The sequence below is a fragment of the Sciurus vulgaris genome (assembly GCF_902686455.1).
Source record: "Sciurus vulgaris genome assembly, chromosome: 1".
In the NCBI taxonomy this organism is placed as follows: domain Eukaryota; kingdom Metazoa; phylum Chordata; class Mammalia; order Rodentia; family Sciuridae; genus Sciurus; species Sciurus vulgaris.
In genome coordinates, this window is record NC_136461.1 from 168,456,598 (window position 1) to 168,475,924 (window position 19,327).

At 37.3% G+C, this 19,327-nt stretch overlaps 3 protein-coding genes across 11 annotated transcripts in view; 1 reads left to right on the top strand and 2 right to left on the bottom strand.

Moving 5' to 3' along the window:
• The window catches only part of RAD54B (RAD54 homolog B), a 744,820-nt gene that overhangs the window by 34,493 nt on the left and 691,000 nt on the right, over window positions 1-19,327 (bottom strand). The window lies entirely within an intron of this gene.
• On the bottom strand, window positions 54-9,997 carry RBM12B (RNA binding motif protein 12B). 6 transcript variants are annotated; one of them, XM_079116803.1, is made up of 4 exons: window positions 9,793-9,929; window positions 9,544-9,611; window positions 6,561-6,607; window positions 54-5,986 (listed from the first exon to the last, which is right to left on the bottom strand). In XM_079116803.1, exon 4 carries the CDS (start codon window positions 5,956-5,958, stop codon window positions 3,106-3,108), a length of 2,853 nt encoding a protein of 950 aa, XP_078972929.1. In that variant the 5' UTR covers window positions 5,959-5,986; window positions 6,561-6,607; window positions 9,544-9,611; window positions 9,793-9,929; the 3' UTR covers window positions 54-3,105. The 6 variants fall into 6 exon arrangements, with proteins under 6 accessions (XP_078972929.1, XP_078972932.1, XP_078972931.1 ...); XM_079116806.1 differs by lacking the exon at window positions 6,561-6,607; XM_079116805.1 differs by having other exon boundaries at window positions 54-6,607.
• The window catches only part of TMEM67 (transmembrane protein 67), a 42,147-nt gene continuing 39,156 nt past the window's right edge, over window positions 16,337-19,327 (top strand). The window contains exons 1-2 of one of the 4 annotated variants that reach the window (XM_079116865.1): window positions 16,337-16,589; window positions 18,076-18,164. In XM_079116865.1, the coding sequence (XP_078972991.1) occupies window positions 16,367-16,589; window positions 18,076-18,164 (312 nt within the window). In that variant the 5' untranslated portion in view covers window positions 16,337-16,366. Of the gene's footprint in view, window positions 16,590-16,620; window positions 16,919-18,075; window positions 18,165-19,327 lie in introns of those variants that run through there. The other 3 variants (XM_079116868.1, XM_079116867.1, XM_079116866.1) reach the window with 3 other exon arrangements.

Here is a 19,327-nt window from a genome sequence, read left to right on the forward strand (position 1 = left end):
CCAGGGCCTGAGCTTGCAAGGCAAGCACTCTACCAATTGAGCTATCTCCCATCCCCATACTTACTCTTAAAGGGCCAGATGATAAATATTCACATTTATTGGTCCACGAAGCAAAAACCAAGGTTATATACACTTACTTGTGTAACCACTTAAGATGTAGCCACATTTAAAAATGTAAAAACCTTTCTTAGCTTCCCTGCTGCAAGTAATCAACCCAACAGGCTACTTAGCCTGTAGGTCTTCATCTCTTAAAGTAGGAATACTAATGTTAGGATCATCCTGATCAAGTGGTGGTAATTCATATACAATTACACATCATAAATATAAATGTGGTATCTAATACAGTCCACTAAACAGTTGCTATTTAATGTAAAGATAGAGGCAACAGGATCATCTACTTAATAAGTAGATCAAGAACTGGTGCACTTAACAATGTTTTCAGTAACTGATAGAAATATACTTCCTATCTCCCTGACTGACAGAAATATACTCCCCTATCTCGTGATCATGGGATTCGGTTTACTTTCTAAACATGATTTAGTATTTTTCAGATACCTTTTAGACAAAATGTCTGGCTTTAAGACAAAATGCCACTGGGTGCCATCATAGAGAATTAATATGCTACTTCCAGTGTACCTAATACACCTGTGGACAGGACAGAGAGGAAAACTGGTTTTGAAATGGCAATTACTGATTTAATACACTATATGTTTAAAATTGTGATGTGCTAATAACTGGTTCTCTGGAGTGACAACAGAGGGTAATGCCTGGTATGCTACATTTACCAATTTGGCATAAGTAACTCCTACCATGGCCAGTTTAAGTTATCAACATATCACTGAGGCAAAATGGGAACGAGATGGGCAAAAATGGCTCCCAACCAGTACAAGTCAGCTACCTATAATAAAATTTTAATAATGTAGTTGAAAAATATTAAGTTACAGAATATTCACATCATTTAATTTCAAAATCAAAATACAAACTTGTGTTTACCATAGCTGGCCTCTCATCTACCTCCACCATCCCACCCCAGCCCAGTATGAAAAGCAATTGCATATTAGGTGATTTTTCACTTTAAGCTTTATTTTGGCTTAATGTTATGTGGAGTGGGTTTAAGTCTTCCATCCATTCCTCCGGAAAGTTTGAAAAAATGAACCATCTATAATCATGAAGCAATTTAAAATATGATTTCTATTTTTTTTGTTGTGCTTGGTTTAGATATTCCAGTTTTATCATTTTATCATTATATATTATCTATAACCTTACTTCCTAGTTTAAAGAGCCACACTGAGGTGCTTTTTAAAAACCAAATTAAGTAATTTTTTCTACTAATAAACAAAATATTCACTAACAACCACATAAATTTAAGTGGGCTTCTGTTGAATTTCTATCAATGAAAATTAACCTGAGATAGGTAAAGGTACTACCTGAATAAGTACTTAAGTCTATCTCTATAATATCCTAAACTTTGAATTTTATTATTTTATTTACTCAATGTGGAAAATCCCCGGATCAAGGAATTGAAGAAAATTAACTTTATATTTTATACAAACTATGAAAGGCCAAGCAAAGTCAAATCATGTTGGATGAAATGAAAAATTTTGAATTAGAAACCAATATAAGGTATCCCAAGAGAAACCCTGGATATATAAAAACTCTTAAAGCTACTTTCTCCTTGTTTAACAATGTCTGAGCGCCCTAGTTTTATCATTTTTTTAAACTGACAATTAAGATAAGAAAATATCATTTACCCTTAAAAATATTTCCAGCATGGTCTTCCTGAAGTTAAAAATACCACTTAACTAAGTGAGGCAGTGAAAGTATTAAACACCACACACGAGTCAGTGGTCTGTTTTGGTTGAAAATGGCTCCATGGCTTACTGTGACTTCAGGCAAGTTGCTTAACTCTCTAAACTTCATTATCTCATTTGTGAAACAGAGGTAAATAATGAATCCCATACCTCTTAGGGAATACTGAGATCGTGCATATAAAGCACTTATCATGCCTAACACATAGAAAGTGATCCAAAAATGTCATTGAAATTGCTATGGGTAAAGAAAATCCAATCCAGTATTTGCAAAATGTCTACACTAAATGTTAAATATCCAAGTAAAAAATCAATCTTACAATCTTATATGGAATAAGTCTTTGGACACAAGGTTTTGAAGCTAAAATAACGAGAACCTAAAAGTAAACATACAAGTTATATTAATCATCAGTAACTTCTTCCTAGAAAAACTATATCCATCTATCAAATTCTTCCCAGCATAGACCTGAGAGTCCCCCTGCACCTGTAATTACATTCTTATTTTTATTATCTTTTGAATATTTCATGTTAATCTATCAACCTGATTAAAAAGATGTTGCAGAAACCATTGAACTACACATATTTTAGAATGTTTGGTCCCTCCCATCATAAATGTAGTTTAATGTAGCTGTTGAAAAAACCATAATACCCAGCTGCAATTCTTTTCTTTTTATACAAATAAGTTAATTAGTTAAGTCTCTTCAGTTGCAATTTTTTTATTTTTATAAAACTTTGCAAAGTTATGAACATGGAAACTTTAAGAATTCCCTAAGCTTTTTACATAAGTAAATTTCAAGTTCACAGTCTGTCCATTTTGAACTATTTATAATTAACAGGAGACCTTAACACAGTTATATCTCAGACCAGAGGGCATGAATTCTGCAGGCAGGTAGCAATGAAAATGCCAAACCTGAAAAATTAGTCACTGACCATTTCCATATACAGTTTTCAGTAAAATACGTTGACTACGAATGAAATAAAAGTGAATATAAAATGTATTTTCCCATCTACAACTCCATACAAGTCTGAGGTTTACCCATAACATCAACAAAAATTAAGAACACTGCCCTACCAAAGAAAAAAAGCATATATAATTTTAAGTTAGAAAAAAAAAAAAAAATGAATGGCAATTTGCAAGCAAAAGAACCAGGTTCACATTCTACTATTTACAGTTTTTCTATGCACAGGTCAAAATTAAAATGTTTCACCATATAACTAAAAATAAAACACTTTTCTAAAAAATGCATTTTACTGCATCAATACTGTGGGACGAAAACTCTGAATTTAGAAATGCTCTCTAAAGCAAAATTAGCTTAACTTTGCGGGGGCCAACTGGCCTATCATTTAGATCTTTAATAGCAGCCATGGCTTCATTATAGTTTATCATAGCTACAATGGCTTCCCCTGTAGGCAATCCCTGCTCATTATACTGTATTGAAACTGAATCAGGTATGATTCTATAACCATGGAAAAAGTCTAAAATTTCATTAACATTAGCTTTAAATGGAAGATTCATTATCTTAACAGGAGTTACTCTACCTGAACCACAATTTAACTTCTGATCAGGCATAAATCTCCCTTCAGGAAAACCTCCCATATTACGCTTTCCAAAATCAAATTTGCCACCTTCTGGGCGACCAAAATTCACAAAAGGGCGATGACTTCTAAAATCATCAGGTGGGCTCCTAAAATCCTCACCAGGAGGTCTAAAATTGTCAGGAAGTCTAGGATCCTCCTCTGGAATTTCTCTGAGGTCTTCCTCCGGGAGCTGCCTGAAATCCTCGTCAGAAGGGGATCTAAAATCTTCTTCCTGGGGACTCCTGAAGTCCTCATCAGGCGGGTGCCTAAAGTCCTCATTTGGAGGGCCCCTGAAGTCTTCGTCTGGCATATGCCTGAAATCTTCCTCTCGGGAGCGCCTGAAATGCTCTGGGGGTGGCCGCCTGAAATGCTCTGGAGGTGGCCGCCTGAAGTGCTCCTGGGGTGGCCGCCTAAAGTGCTCCTGGGGTGGCCGCCTGAAATGCTCCTGGGGCGGGCGCCTGAAGTGCTCCTGGGGTGGCCGCCTGAAGTGCTCCTGGGGCGGGCGCCTGAAGTGCTCCTGGGGCGGTCGCCTGAAGTGCTCCAGGGGTGACCGCCTGAAGTCCTCCTCAGGGGAATGCCTGAAATCCTCCTCAGGGGGTCTCCTGAAGTCCTCCTCAGGGGGCTGCCTGAAGTCCTCTTCTCTAGGATGCCTGAAGTCCTCCTCCACGGGGCACCTGAAGTCGTCTTCCCAGGGGCGCCTGAAGTCCTCCTCTGGTGGGCGTCTGAAGTCCTCCTCACGGGGCTGTCTGAAGTCCTCCTCCGGTGGCCACCTCCAATCTTCCTCAAGAGGCCGTCTCCAGTCTTCCTCCCGAGGCCGCCTGAAGTGCTCTTCCCGAGGGTGCCTAAAGCCCTCTGGGGAATGCCTGAAGTCCTCCGGAGGGAATCTGAAGTCTTCTGGAGAGTGTCTGAAGTCTTCTGGAGGGCGCCTATCAGGCTGTCGGAAATATCCCTGGGGATGCTTGAAGTTATCTAGTTGCCTCAAGTCCTCTAGCTGATACCTAAAGTTTTCAGAAGGGCCCACTGAGTATATAGGTGGGTCTTTTGGGTCAAAAGAATGGGAATGGTCATCTCTATCATGTGACTCTGAACGGGCTGGTATTTTCTCACTGGACTTCAAGGAAAAATTTACACCAAATTCCTGCATTTGTGCCTCAGATATAAGTCTTAACAACACCTCTGTCCCTAAGAATCTTCTTCGGTTTAAACGTTCAGCTTTAATAGCCTGTTCTTCTGATTTAAATTTCACCAGTGCTTCTCCCAAACCAACTCCTTTGTCATCAAAAAGCAAGTAAATGTCATCCTCTGCAAGAGAAAAGTCTGCAAAGAACTTTTGCACTTCAACTTTTGTAACATCGAATGGAAAATTTCTTATATATATACACAGCTTCTGGCCAGAATAGCTTTCTTGAGAATATTTTTGTGAAACATGTCCAGGCTTCTCTTTCTCTGGTCTCTTCTTCTCATAGCATTCAATGAACTTCAGCATCTGCTTTCTAGAAACTGGATCAATATGAACTGGACGATACTGTAAAACAGTCTTATGTAAACCAAGAGCAGTATTATAGTCTTTCAGAGTCTTGAACATCACAAAGGCATATCGTGTTCTTCTTTCATCTTTATATAAAAATTTAATCTGTTCATTAGTCAGATCAGTGTCTCTAAAGAAATTTCTCAAATCTCTTTTGTCAATACTTAGCGACAGATTTTTTAAGTGAACATAAAATCCAAGAGGGGAGCGAGAACGTGTTCTTCTGGGAGATTTTGAATGAGACCGTTTTCGAAAATGTCTATCATTAATTCCTCTTGGAGGAGAATGTTCTTCAGATCTTATGATGACTTCATCCTCCTTAACTGCTTTACCACCAAACTCAATCCACTGTTGTTCTGAGCCCTGCATTACTTCTATAAATCTTGAACCCATAAAACTTCTATGGCACTTAAGACCTCCTGAAGCATCAATACACGAAGCAAATTTTACTATGGCATCACCATTATTTCGGCCATCATGATGTTTTAAGAAAATCACTCCATCCACACACAAACCAGAGAAAAAGACACGTACATCATCTTCATTTACTAAGTAAGGCAGACCTCGTAGAAACAAATATGGATTCTCGGCCTTCAATGGCCTTGTCTTTCTTGGCCTTAAATCATCAAGTCCTGTACCATTAGAATGAAACCCAGCATCTTGATTCATTGAAGAGCCATATCCAGAATTACTTTCTTCTTCCTTCATAGCCTCAATAAAATTTGATAGGCTGCCAACCCCTGATGCCCCAGATCCTGGTCGCCCTCTTCCTACACGATCAGTTCTTTTCATTTCTATAGTCTTCTGCATTTCTGCCTTGCTACTAAGAAAGAGCTCTACAGATGAATCCTTGATAAACCCTCCTGAACGACTTATGGCACGTCTTGCATCTTCATCTGTTGCAAAAATAATAAAAGCCTCCCCTACTTCCCCTCCAATTATATGCACTCCTCCATCAGGAATAGTCAATCCCGTGAAGAAGTGACGAATATCCACAGGCCCCGCAATAAAAGGAAGCCCCAGTAAACGGATGACTACAGCCATGCTGAGCTCAAACCACAGCAATAATGACCTGCAGACAAAAAGGTACACATAATAGCAAGTCTTATTTTTGAAGTACCTTAACCCACACTAAACTTAATAATTACCTGGTTCCCGTTTCCTTCAGCATTTACAAATGAAAACAAGATACAAGTTCACAAAAATATTGATCTTAACTAATTCTTAAAGAAAACAAAGAATAAATTTTCTCCCATCCATCTAAACATACAAATAAACCAACTATCCTGAAAAAACATTTCATATCACCCATCCTATACAATAGGAACATCAAAAATATCAAATCGTCCTTTGTAAGTCTGCCAAATGCTACTTCACAACAAGACCAAACTACTTTCAGACTCATTCTGAAAAACATGTTTCCTAAATGTGAGAGAGATTAAAAGTATTTTACCAACCACAATGAGTTTTATAGATTTAGAAAAGCCATCTATGGTCAGTATATAATGTTTTCTCATGATATTATGTGGCCTAACACTGGCCTTCACTGGTTAGACAAAACGAAGCCATAAGTACCAAGATGTACTATTCTGTTTTATATGATTTTTGTCAAGCCTCGTGAAAGCCTTAAACTCTGGGTGTCTTACCTGTTCTTATTTCTTGGAGACCTGTTAATTCTGTAAAAGCAACTTAACTGTGGAAAGAAAATGAAATATAATTAATCTTTGAACCCTGTAATTGATCTCAATGCCTGATTAGGATATCCATTTCAGAATTACCTATCAAAAGTGAAACAAGGAACTGCAATTATGGGCACTCTAAGGCAACATTAATTATCCCTCTGCAAAAAGGAAGTGCAAAACCCAAATGTAGACATCTACAAAGTATTTTAAAATAAAAATGTGCTGAAAATTATACTACTTCTTGATTGGGAATAGAATGAGGGAAATGTTTAATATTTTAAGTGCAGTGATGGTTACAGGGTATGTACATTTATCAAAGCTCAATGAATTCTATCCTTAAGGTCTATGCATTTTGATGTATAGAAGGTTTATATCCACTCTGCCCCCACCCCATACTGGGGATCAAACCCTGGGAGTTACTGTACCACTAAGCTATATCCCCAGCCCTTCTGGCTGCTTACATCCACTTAAAAAAAAAAAAAAAAAAAAAAAAAAATGTTATCCAAATAAGAATCTCAATTTAAAAACAACAAATATTCCAAGACTTCCCCCAATGAAAATCCAAACATCTAATTCATATTTATGTCCAACTCTCTTGCCATTCTCCTCCACCTCAAAACATAAGACCAAATCAAATAAACGGACCGTTCAAAATAATACAATAAATACCAAGTAATACAACACCAAAGCCTGAAATTCAGAAACCAAATTTTAAAGCAATAAATCAAAACCAATACTACTAGACACAATTTTAAGTTCGTTATCTTCCAAACACAGAACCAAATTTCATGATCCAATATAATCAAGGCAAATACCCCTAAAATTAAAAAAATTCCTTATGCAATAATCCTAGAACTATTAAAACTGATCTGAATGTTGAGTTAAATATAAAATCTTATCACACCAATATCATCAGTCCACTTTGAATCACTATTCTGCACTCTATTAAGGAAACCCAGAAAAACAAATGTATAGGTGTAAAAATATAACACAAATTCAATAATTTGGATTATTGGGATTACCAATATTAGCAAATGAAAAATCTCATGCATTTTTGTAGAAAAATTGCATCTAATTCTTTTATGGATATCCAAGCCAACACCTTGATGAAGTCTTACCAAAAAAGTATTTAAGACCTGCCAAATTATAATTAATAATTGTAATCAACATGTCTTTAATGTGTAAATACATGTTGGCTTCACCCATTACTTAAGCACCAGAGTCTATGGACATATCACTTAAGGACTGAAAGATGGTATTCCTTTAAAAAGAATCCATAGATGAAACTTTTTATACTACAAGCTAACTGAATTCTGGCACAAGCTATGTCTGAAAAATATTGGTGAGGTTAACTATTAAATTATCTGCATAATACAATTTTTTAAAAAAAGTATAAATCTAGTTTTTCCAACAAACCAATATCCACAACAAACACTTCAACAAAAACTATAAATGGCTTCTGAAAAACTAGCCCATGTTAAAATTCCAAAACTCCTATATAAACTGGTTTGGCTACTTTTAATTTTTTAAATTTTACAAAGCAGCATTAAACAAGCATCATTTTGTCTGTACCCAGCTTTTTTTTTTTTTTAATTTAAAAGGGATTTACCCTGAGAACATATATTCATTTACAAGCAAAGCAAAATTAGAGACATTACAAGGAACTAAGTCAAATTCAAGAAATCTCTAATAATATATCCTAACTTGCTATCTTACCTAAATATCTTTTAACTAAAACAATCTTAGCTGAGTAGTTTCATAAGCACAAATCCCATGAATTCCAATTCAAGCACATTATTTAAACAATCTGTTCTAATTTGCCACAGTTAAATATAAGTAATAAACTTCCTTGTCCTTGAGATACTAGGGTAATGTATCATTTATCCCTCCACAGTAACAAATCTAGGAGACAACCTATAAAAGACCAGTTCTCAAAATGAGTTGTTTTCATGTAGTTCCAATATGCTGTTTTTCTTAAGCAAACTCTCCAGAAAATTCTATTAACACATTACACAAAAAGCAAAACATAAATTACCCTGCTCCTAAAATTTTTCTAGTTATGAATGCAAAAGTATTTTTGTGACTTTGGGTTAAGGACAGGGATTTTTTTTTAGAACTTCTATGAAAAGGAAATGAACCCCTAAAAGCTCATTTGAGGGCAAGCGGATTTTAAATTGCTTATTTTATCCAGTGCTTCATTCCACTTAATCACCACTTTAAACAATATGAAATGTGTAGCTTCTAATCAAGACTGAAAGGAAAACATGAGGGGGGCTCAATTTAAGAGTATTATGTCAGATCCGTATGATTTTAACTGGCAAATAAAAAGTCATCTTCCAGACATGGTGAAGGAGAGAAAATTCTTTTACTTTGCCTGGGACTACTTCTTAAAACCCAAAGTTATGATGAAGCATATTCAAATTCTAAACGTGAACTTCTGCAAAAAATAATCTACCCAGTCCACAATTTTTTTTTCTGATGATCTGCCTTTTGTAATGTAGATGATTAAAATAAAAACCAAAGGCCATGGTCCCCAGGAGGAACTGTAAATGAAGACGAATCCACAGGGCACAGGATTTCCCATAAACATCCATCATCGTCAAACGGCAATCATCCGAAGGCATCGATTCTATAGCCCAAAGCCTTTGTCCACACTCCCAAGGGTCAGAGCTTCCTTCTTTTGCGCCAGGCCAAAGTTGCTACGTGGGATCCGATGCTGTCGCCAAGACCTTCGGCCAAAATCAGCCTTCAAATTAACCAGGACCGCCCAACCTCCGTGCCTTTCCTTTACGCCGTCCCAAGGGCGAACATTCCACCCTAACTCACCACTGGGTGACTGCACTCAATTCTAACTAAAACGCTTTGGCCCCTCTCAAGCCTAACGAGCAGGGCCTGCAGAGTTATCCTGCCACCACTGACTACGATGACATAGCAAAGAAAAAAATACCTATGAGATCCTTCGCGATCTTCAGTGTCAAGATCACTGGGAAGCGCACACGCACCGCCACATGGAGGCTGACGGGAGAGGGAGAGTCGGTGTTTAGCGAGAAGAGAGGGTGCCCTAACGGCACCAGCTACGCTAGATCCTGGCGCGGCCGCCGGCCCCGCCTTTCCCCGCTCCTCCGGCTCGGTCGCCAACCCTGCCCACCCCGACGCCCCACGGGAGACTGCTTCGCACTTGGCAGTAAACACACACCACTGCTGCCGAGTCGGACACACAAAGCCGGGGGCTGGGGCACTCCTCCTCGCTGCAGCCTCCACAGAACAGGTAGAACCCTCAGTGAGCCCGGAGAAGATGGCGCCCACTCTCCCCTCCCGTCCGGACAAACGGACGTACAGTTTGTCTGCCCATGCGCTCTCCAGGCGTAACCCACTACCCCGGCGCCTCGGCCGCGCCTGCGCACGCGCCTGGCTCACCCGCTTCCCGTTGTTAGGGGCAGGGAGGCGGTGCCCCGGGCTTGTGGAGCTTCTGCGCATGCTCAGCTTCTAGCCAATCCGGGACCCTAGACTTGGAGAAGGCAAAATTGAGAGACAAAATTAGGACTCAACTGCAGTGGGTTTCTGTGGCAATAAAAAGATCAAACGTTCGAATTTTCCAGGAGCTACGGAAAGAGATGTCAGGGAGGAAAGTTGCTGATTTATTTGTCTTTCAGTGCTGCAGTTACTGTGTTAACTTTTGAAAGCTTCTGAAAGGCTCTTGTAAACTCTAAAAGGCCACAATTAATTTCACTGCCTTAGATGTTTGCCAGGTATAGTTCACACCTACAGGCTTAATGAATGCATGCTTAATCAAACTTGTAGATGTTAATAACCTTGTAAAGTACCTTTATAAATTTGTTGTTCCCATCATCTGGATTTTTGAAACAAGAATAGAAGAACCAGTCCTGAAAATTGAGAAATGAAAAATTTAGTTATAGACATGTTCTGTGATGTCTGGTACTTAATAGGTGGTGAACAACCTTGTGTTTGGTTTTATCATTTGTAAATAAAGCAACCCATCTTGTTTATAACTACAAAATTTGTGTATTGGTGGATCAAAACTCACCAAGAAAGCAGAAACTACATTGTAAAGACATTGTTACAGATAGGAGGAAAAAATAGTTGTGATTCTCTCTTACTGCAGATTACCCAGTCTTAAACTTAATAATATGACTGGGAGAGAAGAGTGAATAAAAAGTGAATAAAAGATGATTTAAGTGAGAGCCATCTTTTACTCACTTGGGCAAATCACTCAGCCTCTGTGCCTCAGTTTCTTCAATTAAAAGGGTAATAACAGTAACTACCTCTTAGAATTGTGAGAAGTGTCGATGATACTGTGACTATTACAAGTACTTGTGACTTGTTTCAGATGTCAGGTGATCCATAGAGAAGCACAAGATGTCACCTTGGGGAGGTAGGCTCCTTGAGGAGATATCTTGTACCTTGTTAATTCAGGGTTTGGTCCTGGCCTTGTAGGCTCAGGAGCCTGACCTTAAAAGCTATGATTTATTGAGGGCTGACTATATGCTAGGCTTGTCCATTGTCTCCTTTTAATCTTAAAACTACTTTCAGAGATAGATAGTATTATTTTTTATTTTACAGATAAGGGAAATTAAGGCATAGAGGATTACATAGCTTGTTCAAGGTCATATAGATAGTACAAGGTGAATCCACAAATTAAACCTTGGTGTATGTTTTCAGGGACCATTACTCTATATTAGGAAGAGGATTCTAGATCCTGAAGGACAGCGCCATAAAACAAACATGAACAAGATTGTCAATATCCATTTACAAGAAGAAACAATAGCAGAGCAAACTCAACATCAACTCAGGCTAACAAGCACTTTTCTGGTCTGTATATACTTTCTATATGAAGTCAAATTAGAGTTGTTTGCTAAGTGTGAAAATAGAACGAGAGTAGTTACCTAATCTCAAAAGTTAAGGCTATATCCATGTATTCTCACCCATTAAAACAAAAATAACAGTTATCACTTAATGAGACTTACTATAGGACTTACCTGGACAAGAATACTCAGACAAGACACTCCTCTGCACAGGCTTATAAACATTGTTCTGGGATGACCATTCCTTTCTATTTACAAACATTTTCTCCAAAGAGTACACTAGTGAATGCCTGTCTTTTCTAGTGTGCCTCCTGCCTTTCTCAGATGATTTTACCATTGTAAAAAAAAAAAATTCAGCTCAAGGTAATTTGGGTATAAGTACATAGTATTATGGTTATTGCACAGGGTTTTTTATACCTTTAGTGTACCAACATCAAAATCTAATCGTTTGGGGGAGCAGAGAGACAGTTTCCGGAACTATACAAGAGTAGACCCTGAAACACAGTGACCACACTGAGCTAAGACCATTCTGTGTTTCTGCCTGAACAGCTTTTCAGCCTCCCCAGATATTTTGCCACGACTGCAGCATCACCTGCCCTCCTGAAAGATTTTGCTATCACAATTTTCAGCTGCCTTTCCTAGCTCTTCAATATCCACATGAACAGCCTTTCCTCACTTGGTCTCAGTTACTTAGAAGTTTCTGTACACTTTTTCTCTAGGATGTTTTCTAAAGTATAAATCTGGTCATGTTATTCCTTAGGCTAAAATTCTAAGCTTGAAATCATTATGGACAAATGTGGCATTCATAAGCCTTCACTTTTATTCCTTTCCTCATTTCCAACTTCATCTCCTGTCACTGACCATATAAACCTATACCTCAAGAAAACTGTCACTCCCCAGCGTGCCTGCCCTCTTAGACCTCTGGGTCTTTCCTGCTGGTCCTTCTGCCTTTCCTGCTCTATAATATTTTCTCTGTGACCTTTCCACTGATCTTTCAAATCTGCAGTCTCAATAAGAGCAGTTATCCCAACACATTTTAATGATTTGTTTCCATATTTACTGCTTATACTATGAGGCCCCAGAGGGAAAGTGCCCTTCTTTCTGACAAATATCTATCTCATAGAAGAACTCAATAAATGTCTCAAAAATGACTGAACTCCCCACCAAAGAAAAACTACTTTCTGAGTTCTCACATAGACTCTATTTCCTAGTGATCATGTATCTTTTAGTTCAGTTTAACTTAGTTCAGTTAAGGATTCATTTGGAATTTTACATCTCTAAGTGAATTGTCTCCCAAGTAGCCACTATGTCTTCAAAATATTTCCTACTTTTACTCATGTTCATTGCACAGAAAATACATCTTACTCGACTTCTCTGCTCTTTACCCTGGGGTTTCACTCATCCTCTTTTCTTTCAGACTCTAAGAATGATTCTCCCTCCTCCCATTCTTCTATTTTAGTCCTGGAGGCCTTCTTTCTCCAGAGAAAATCAATTATTTCTCTTTACTTTAAATCTGTCCTTCAGTAATTATTTCCTACCCACTTACAGACATATTGCACTTATCCTTAAAAAAAGTTTGTTTTGCTCACTGTCTTCTTGTGCTTTCATTTCAATGCCAAATCTTCCAAAATAGTTTTTATCTGGTTCCTGCTCTTCCTCACTACTGCTCTATGGTTTTCTTCTACTCCAACTGCTGTAATTAAACTGCAACCCAAAAGGTAATTAATAATCATCATATTGCCAAATCCAAAGAGTCTTTATTTTCCTCATCCTTCACTTTTGTGCAGCATTTATACTCTTAGGAGGCAGAGCACTATATTTAAGCAGCCTCTGAAGCTAAACTAACAGAATTCCAAGTATGAGCCTACAAATTACAAGCTAAATATTTAGTAAGTTTTTTAATCTCTAATTTTTGCCTCCATTTAATCATCTATAGAAAGGAGATAATAACAGTACATATTTCATAAGGTTATTTAGTAGGTTAATTTTGATATTGCAGGTAAGGCATGGTGCAGTGCCTAACACTAGGTATTTCATAGCAGGAGCTATCCTCTTCAAACCCATTCTCTTACTTTCTTTTGTGCACTTCTTTCTAAGCTGTCCTTAAACTATATTCACCTGGTCTCTTCCATTATCATGAATAACTCATTTTCATATTTTCACTGGGTAACAGTCATGTCTACTATCCTGATAAATGAAGATAGTTTTGCTTCCCACTCAAATGGTTATTAAGAATACTGAAATGATGCATGTAAAAAGTTTAGGACAATATATAGTATAGAGAACATATTTGTTTTCCCAATTAAGGAGAGAGAGAAAATGTCTCTGGTCCAGCTCCTTTTCTTCTTTCTATCTTAAATTTGAATTATAGGTCTGGTATGTAGTAGTCACACTTCGATTAAGAGAAAAGAGCCAAGAGAATTGCAGAGATGACCATCTGACATCACTGAACAAACATCAGCAGCCACCCGCCTAAAGATTTATGTTGGTTTTTGATTATGCTATTATGAACTGGCTTAACTACCTGGTCTTCAGTTACTTGCAAAAAATAAATCTCCATTTATATACTGTCTCAAATTTATGCCTAACAACTTTAGCTAACAATCTTTTCTGTTGTCCTGTAGTTTACAGGAACGAACCTATAGTGCCTACAGTCATCACAAATTTAACTGTTTGTCTATTTCAAGTTATACATGGAAAATTCTTGACTACTCTCTAGCTCTTTTGTTAGGTGTGGTGTCCAAAGGTCTTAGACAATTATAATTCCATGGTATGTGGGCTACAATGGCAGTATCATCTCATTAAATAAAAATAAAGAGAACATGCCAAAATGTTTCTAAATATACACTACACAGGAGCCACTTAATACAGTGCAAAGATGACAATTTTGGGGGTAGTGAATTCTACATTCACTTCCCCAAACTTAAATTTTTTGATACTTCATTTCTATTTTTCCAAAGCAGAGATAGTACTTTCTCAAAAGGTGATTATGAGCCAGGTGTGGTGACACATGCCTGTAAACCTAGCTACTTGGGAGGCTGAAGCAGGAGGATTGCAAGTTCAAAGTTTGAGGCCAGCCCTGGCAACTTAGTGAGACCCTGTTTAAAAAAAAAAAAAGAAAAGAAAAGAAAAAGCTGGGGATGTAGCTCAGTGGTAAAGTGCTGTGAATTTGATCCCTAATAATGAAAAAAAAAAGTTCTTTTGAAGAAGAACTAATGCTTTTAGGTGCCTAACATGGTGCAGAGTGTGGGGCACAAAGAAACCCATTATGAATGGAAGCGCTTTTTATTACTTTAATTACAGCAGGCAAAAATACATATTATTGCCCTAATTCCCTCCATAGAACATATAACCATATGTACTTAATCAAAGAAGACTAGACTTAAAACTCATCCAAAGGAAGCATTTGCAGGTTAATCCCAGCTATTCTGATCACACCCTTTCTTAGTCTTCATCGACATCTATGTGTTCACAAATTTTCTTAAAATATGTATTCAGATAAGTGATTTCTTCTTTAAGTGAAAGAAGTAACAGTAGTTACTTCTACTGCAGTAACAGTAATTACTCAAAAACATTTAGAATTTCTTTCAGAACACAAACTTCTTGTGACAGATACTAATGATTGGATAAATGCTGGTCTTTTGAACAAGGACTGATGTGTAACTAGTGGTTATAATTATGGAACTTTCCTAGATGCATTTTCCACATGCACTGAGACTACCTATATACACCATAATAAAGAACTCATTATTACAAAAACTGTACTTTTTGAAAAAGCAAAAAGTCACCTGATAAATAAGGTGGCTTAAAAATATGCCAGGTGAATTTACTGGGGAGAAAGGGTAAGACAAAATACAACAATCATAGAAAATACAATAAAACAGAAGTTAGATTTAAATGTTAAAAAAGTAAGTTTTTCTTTTATGGACCATAAACTGGTTATGAAGGTAATTTCAAAATATTTGGGAGTTAACAACTTCCAATCATGTTTATTTTATTTATTCGTTTATTTATTGTACCAGGGATTGAACCCAGGGGTGTGCTTAGCCACTGAGCCACATCCCCAGCCATTTATTTATTTATTTGTTTATTTATTTATAAATTTTAAGACAGAGTCTTACTAAGTTACATAGAACCTTGCTAAATTGCTGAGTCTGGCTTTGAACTTGCAGTCCTCCTGCCTTAGCCTCCAGAGCCTCTGGGATTACAGGCCCCACCACCATGCTGAGCTAAGGGTGTTTACTGTGAAAGACAACGTCCATGCATGTGTAAATTTGACTTAAAGATTTTAAAACGTTGGAATGATCTCATTTTAATTTTTCTATGCTTAAAACAAATAGTAAATATTTAGAAGGAAAGTTTTTTTCCCCCAGTTTTGAGCCACAGTAACCCTCCAACACTGTATATTTTAAATCAGTGGAGTTCTTTGTTTCTCAGAGCTAAGGGTTGAACAAACCCAAAAATCTCACACATGCTAGGTACTCCACCACTCACCTACACCCCTAGTCCTCAGTGGGAATTTTTGAAAATTGCTAGAATACACACCAAGTCTCCTTTGACTTGAAAATTATATAGACTGGATAAACTCTGATGTAAATATCATTTAAGAGTTTCATGAAACAATACTTACTTTATGTAATACAACAGGATATTTTCTTTGATTAGGTATTTTGTTTCCCGGATCCCCTACATTGATTTCATGTCTCTCTAAAAAGTATCGCTTTCCAGAGTTTGAAACACGCGTTTTAAATAGCCTCCTGACGCCGGGGTCAGTCTGCCTCTAATCCATCCTTTCCTGGACCAGCCACCTACCCGCGGTTTTGATAACCTAGCAACCAAACCGCGCAGGGTGAGATTTCCAGAACCTGGGATGTCCAATCAGCTCAGCGGACTCGCCGCAGAGGCTCATGGGGCGTTGGAGACTGCGCAGTCGCCGGCGTTGGCACCATGGAGACGCGCGGAGCGGCTCGGGTAGCGATGGCGGGTGGGTGCGTCTTATGTTCCAGGGCTGTGACCGCTTTCCTCCTGTTGGTCCTCCCTCGCGTCTCGCAGGCCCAGACCTACTCCTTGCCTTTCCGGCAGCCGGAAACGTGCGACCACAACCAGTATTTCGATATCTCGGCGCTCACCTGTGTCCCGTGCGGAGACAACCAGAAGCAAGATGCCCTAGGTGAGACTGTTTCCGGTGGACCCTGGCAAAAGTAACACTCCCGCCTTTTTGTGCTGTCCCCGGTCCCTTGACCTTTTTGTCTGTAGGGGAAATGTTTCAGAAAACTGAGCCGCCAACACAGGAGGAAATGGTTTCGTCGGAAGATTGCGGTTTGCACAGTAATGAGTTTGGAGAACCCTGAGGCCAGCGAACCGTCGCCAGTTAATTGTCGGTTTCAGTTCCTCACCCCCTCTTGAATCAGGGAGGGCGCTTTTACGGCAGCACCTAGAAATCGCCTGCTGAAGGTAGAAAAGAAACAGTAAAAAAATAGTTGAGGTGAAGAGGTGCGGGTGACCGGAAAGATTAGGAAGTGTAAACTTTGATGGATACCCCTTTATCTTGCTTCTCAAACCCCAGAAATTTAGAGCTGGAAAGAATCTTAACCATGATCAGGTTCAGTCTTTTTATTTTACACATAAGGATTTTGAAGCCCAGATGAGATTGTGACATCTTTTGTGTCACCTAAATTGAGAATTGGGAGAACTCATGTCTCTACCCCCAGTAACGAACTATGAATTTTCAGTATTCAGTTTTATCATAATTTTCCCCCAAAAATGCATCGTTTGGTCCAAGTTCCCACTGAAGCTGCTCGGAATAGGTCTTCCCATGTGTTAAAATCTAAGATGTTTTCAATTTCAGTTTAGTTACCAATGGTGTTGACTTTCTGCCATCTTCAGATTTTATATATCCTTATTTAAGTCGTGGAACAGGATAGATCAGACTGTTCAGGCAAGGAAATATGAATGAGACAGTATTTAGCTCTAAAACGTAATGTATTCATTCCATAATTATAAATACAGATACTGCATGTGTTGTACTACATAAGACCCTATGGGTGCTTATTTCACTTAATGACTCCTTAGAGAATGCTATCCTTCTCTCTCCAACAAGTTGAATAGTAACCTTTACTGTTTTTCCAGAGGGAAACTGATTTATTTGAGTGAAGGTAATTTTCCTATAGGGTTTGGCAAATTAAATTTAAATTCAGTGAATATATGTGTATGGCTTAGTGACATAGAAATGTAACATTTCTTATAGCAGTTAAATAGTTTTAATAGTTCAACAGTTTAATAGTTTAGTTATATTTGCAATTAAAATATTAGGAACACAATGCTAGCTGTGTGTCAGACTCTTCTATAACTTTTACATATAACTAATTGAATACTCATGCTAACCCTAAGAGACTGGTACTGTTATTTTCTCCATTTTATTGAAGAAGGCAAGGCACAGAGAGGTTCAGTAACTTGCTGAATGCCATATGGCTTAGTAGGAGAACTGAGATTGGAACCCAGAGTATGTTTCTGAATTTGAACCTAAGCAGTACTAACTCAAGAGTCTTGCTATTAACCACTGTATAGTACTGATTACTCAGGATCTTAAGAGTGATTGAGTTTCCCTATCTTGGAGTTGTATTTTCTAAGGACAAAATTGGTTCTTTTCGTTTTAGGAACTTCCTGTGTGTGTCTACCAGGATTTCAGATGATCTCTAATAATGGAGGACCTGCCATTATTTGTAAAAAGTGCCCAGACAATATGGTATGGAGAACTTAAAATAAATTTTCTGTAAAAAGTAATGTGTTTTTACTTTTCAGACTCCAATATAATGTTTACTCTAATATTTCCCCACAAACTTTAAAATTATTAAACTATCTTTATTTTTACTAGAGTAAATTTTGGGAGAGCAATGAAATTTTATGCAAATTTGGAAAAGACAGAAATGCATTTCTTCACTTTTTAAATTTGTATTTTTATTTTTCCTCCTAGAGTAACTCGATAAAAGTAGATGAATAATACATATATCAAGCACTTGGGGACATATGTATCCCTTGGTACAGATTGAGTTCAGTGTCTTAGACCTAGTATGTCAACAGTTTTATATGATGATGGATGTTTGTAATGATAAGATGTAAAAAGTTTGTATACTGCCAATTACATCAATAAATAGTTAAATAATGTCTTGTGTTTTGTTTGCTTGCTATATAGGATAATTCTCAATTAGCAGAAATACATTTTCCTATCATTTTAGGTAATTATGAGTCTCTGTGACAGTTCTGATTTTTATAGTAATGTTTCTTTACATGATCATATTTAAAAATTAATCTGAATATGTAATATTAAGTTACCAATTTTCCTAATTTCAACCTATTTATTACCATTAAATTTACAGCCGATTCCATTTTGGTCCAGAGTTACTAATGATAAAGCTACTAATAAAAATATTATTCCAGAACAGATTTATTTTTCAGTGACAGTTAAGCTATTGTAATTTTTAAATACTCCTGTAGAAATGTATTGTCAAATATAGGAACATTTATTGATAAATCCACTCTCTTCAACCAAAATTTAAAGTAATTTGTGGCATTATTTTTACCATTGTTCTCTATTAATTTAGGGTACATCAGGGTTTATAATTACTGATGTTTATAATATATATTTTATATTAATATAAATTAATTATGTTAATATATGTTATATGGTTTTCCTAAACCATACCATAGAATAAACCCACTTTCAAATACAAATTATTAATGGAAAAAAGGAAGTATTCTCCTAAACCAATTTTAGCAATTTATGTATAACTTGTATACCATTCAAATTGATCCATCATGAATCATAACTTATTTTTTAAATGCTAATATACTTAAATTTTTTTAATTAGAATAATTATTTTAGAACAAGTAAGATTGTTAACTCTGGAT

What these genes read in the sequence shown, in the direction of transcription:
- RBM12B (XM_079116802.1), bottom strand. Translation starts at nt 5,958, where the DNA reads ATGGCTGTAGTCATCCGTTTACTGGGGCTTCCTTTTATTGCGGGGCCT.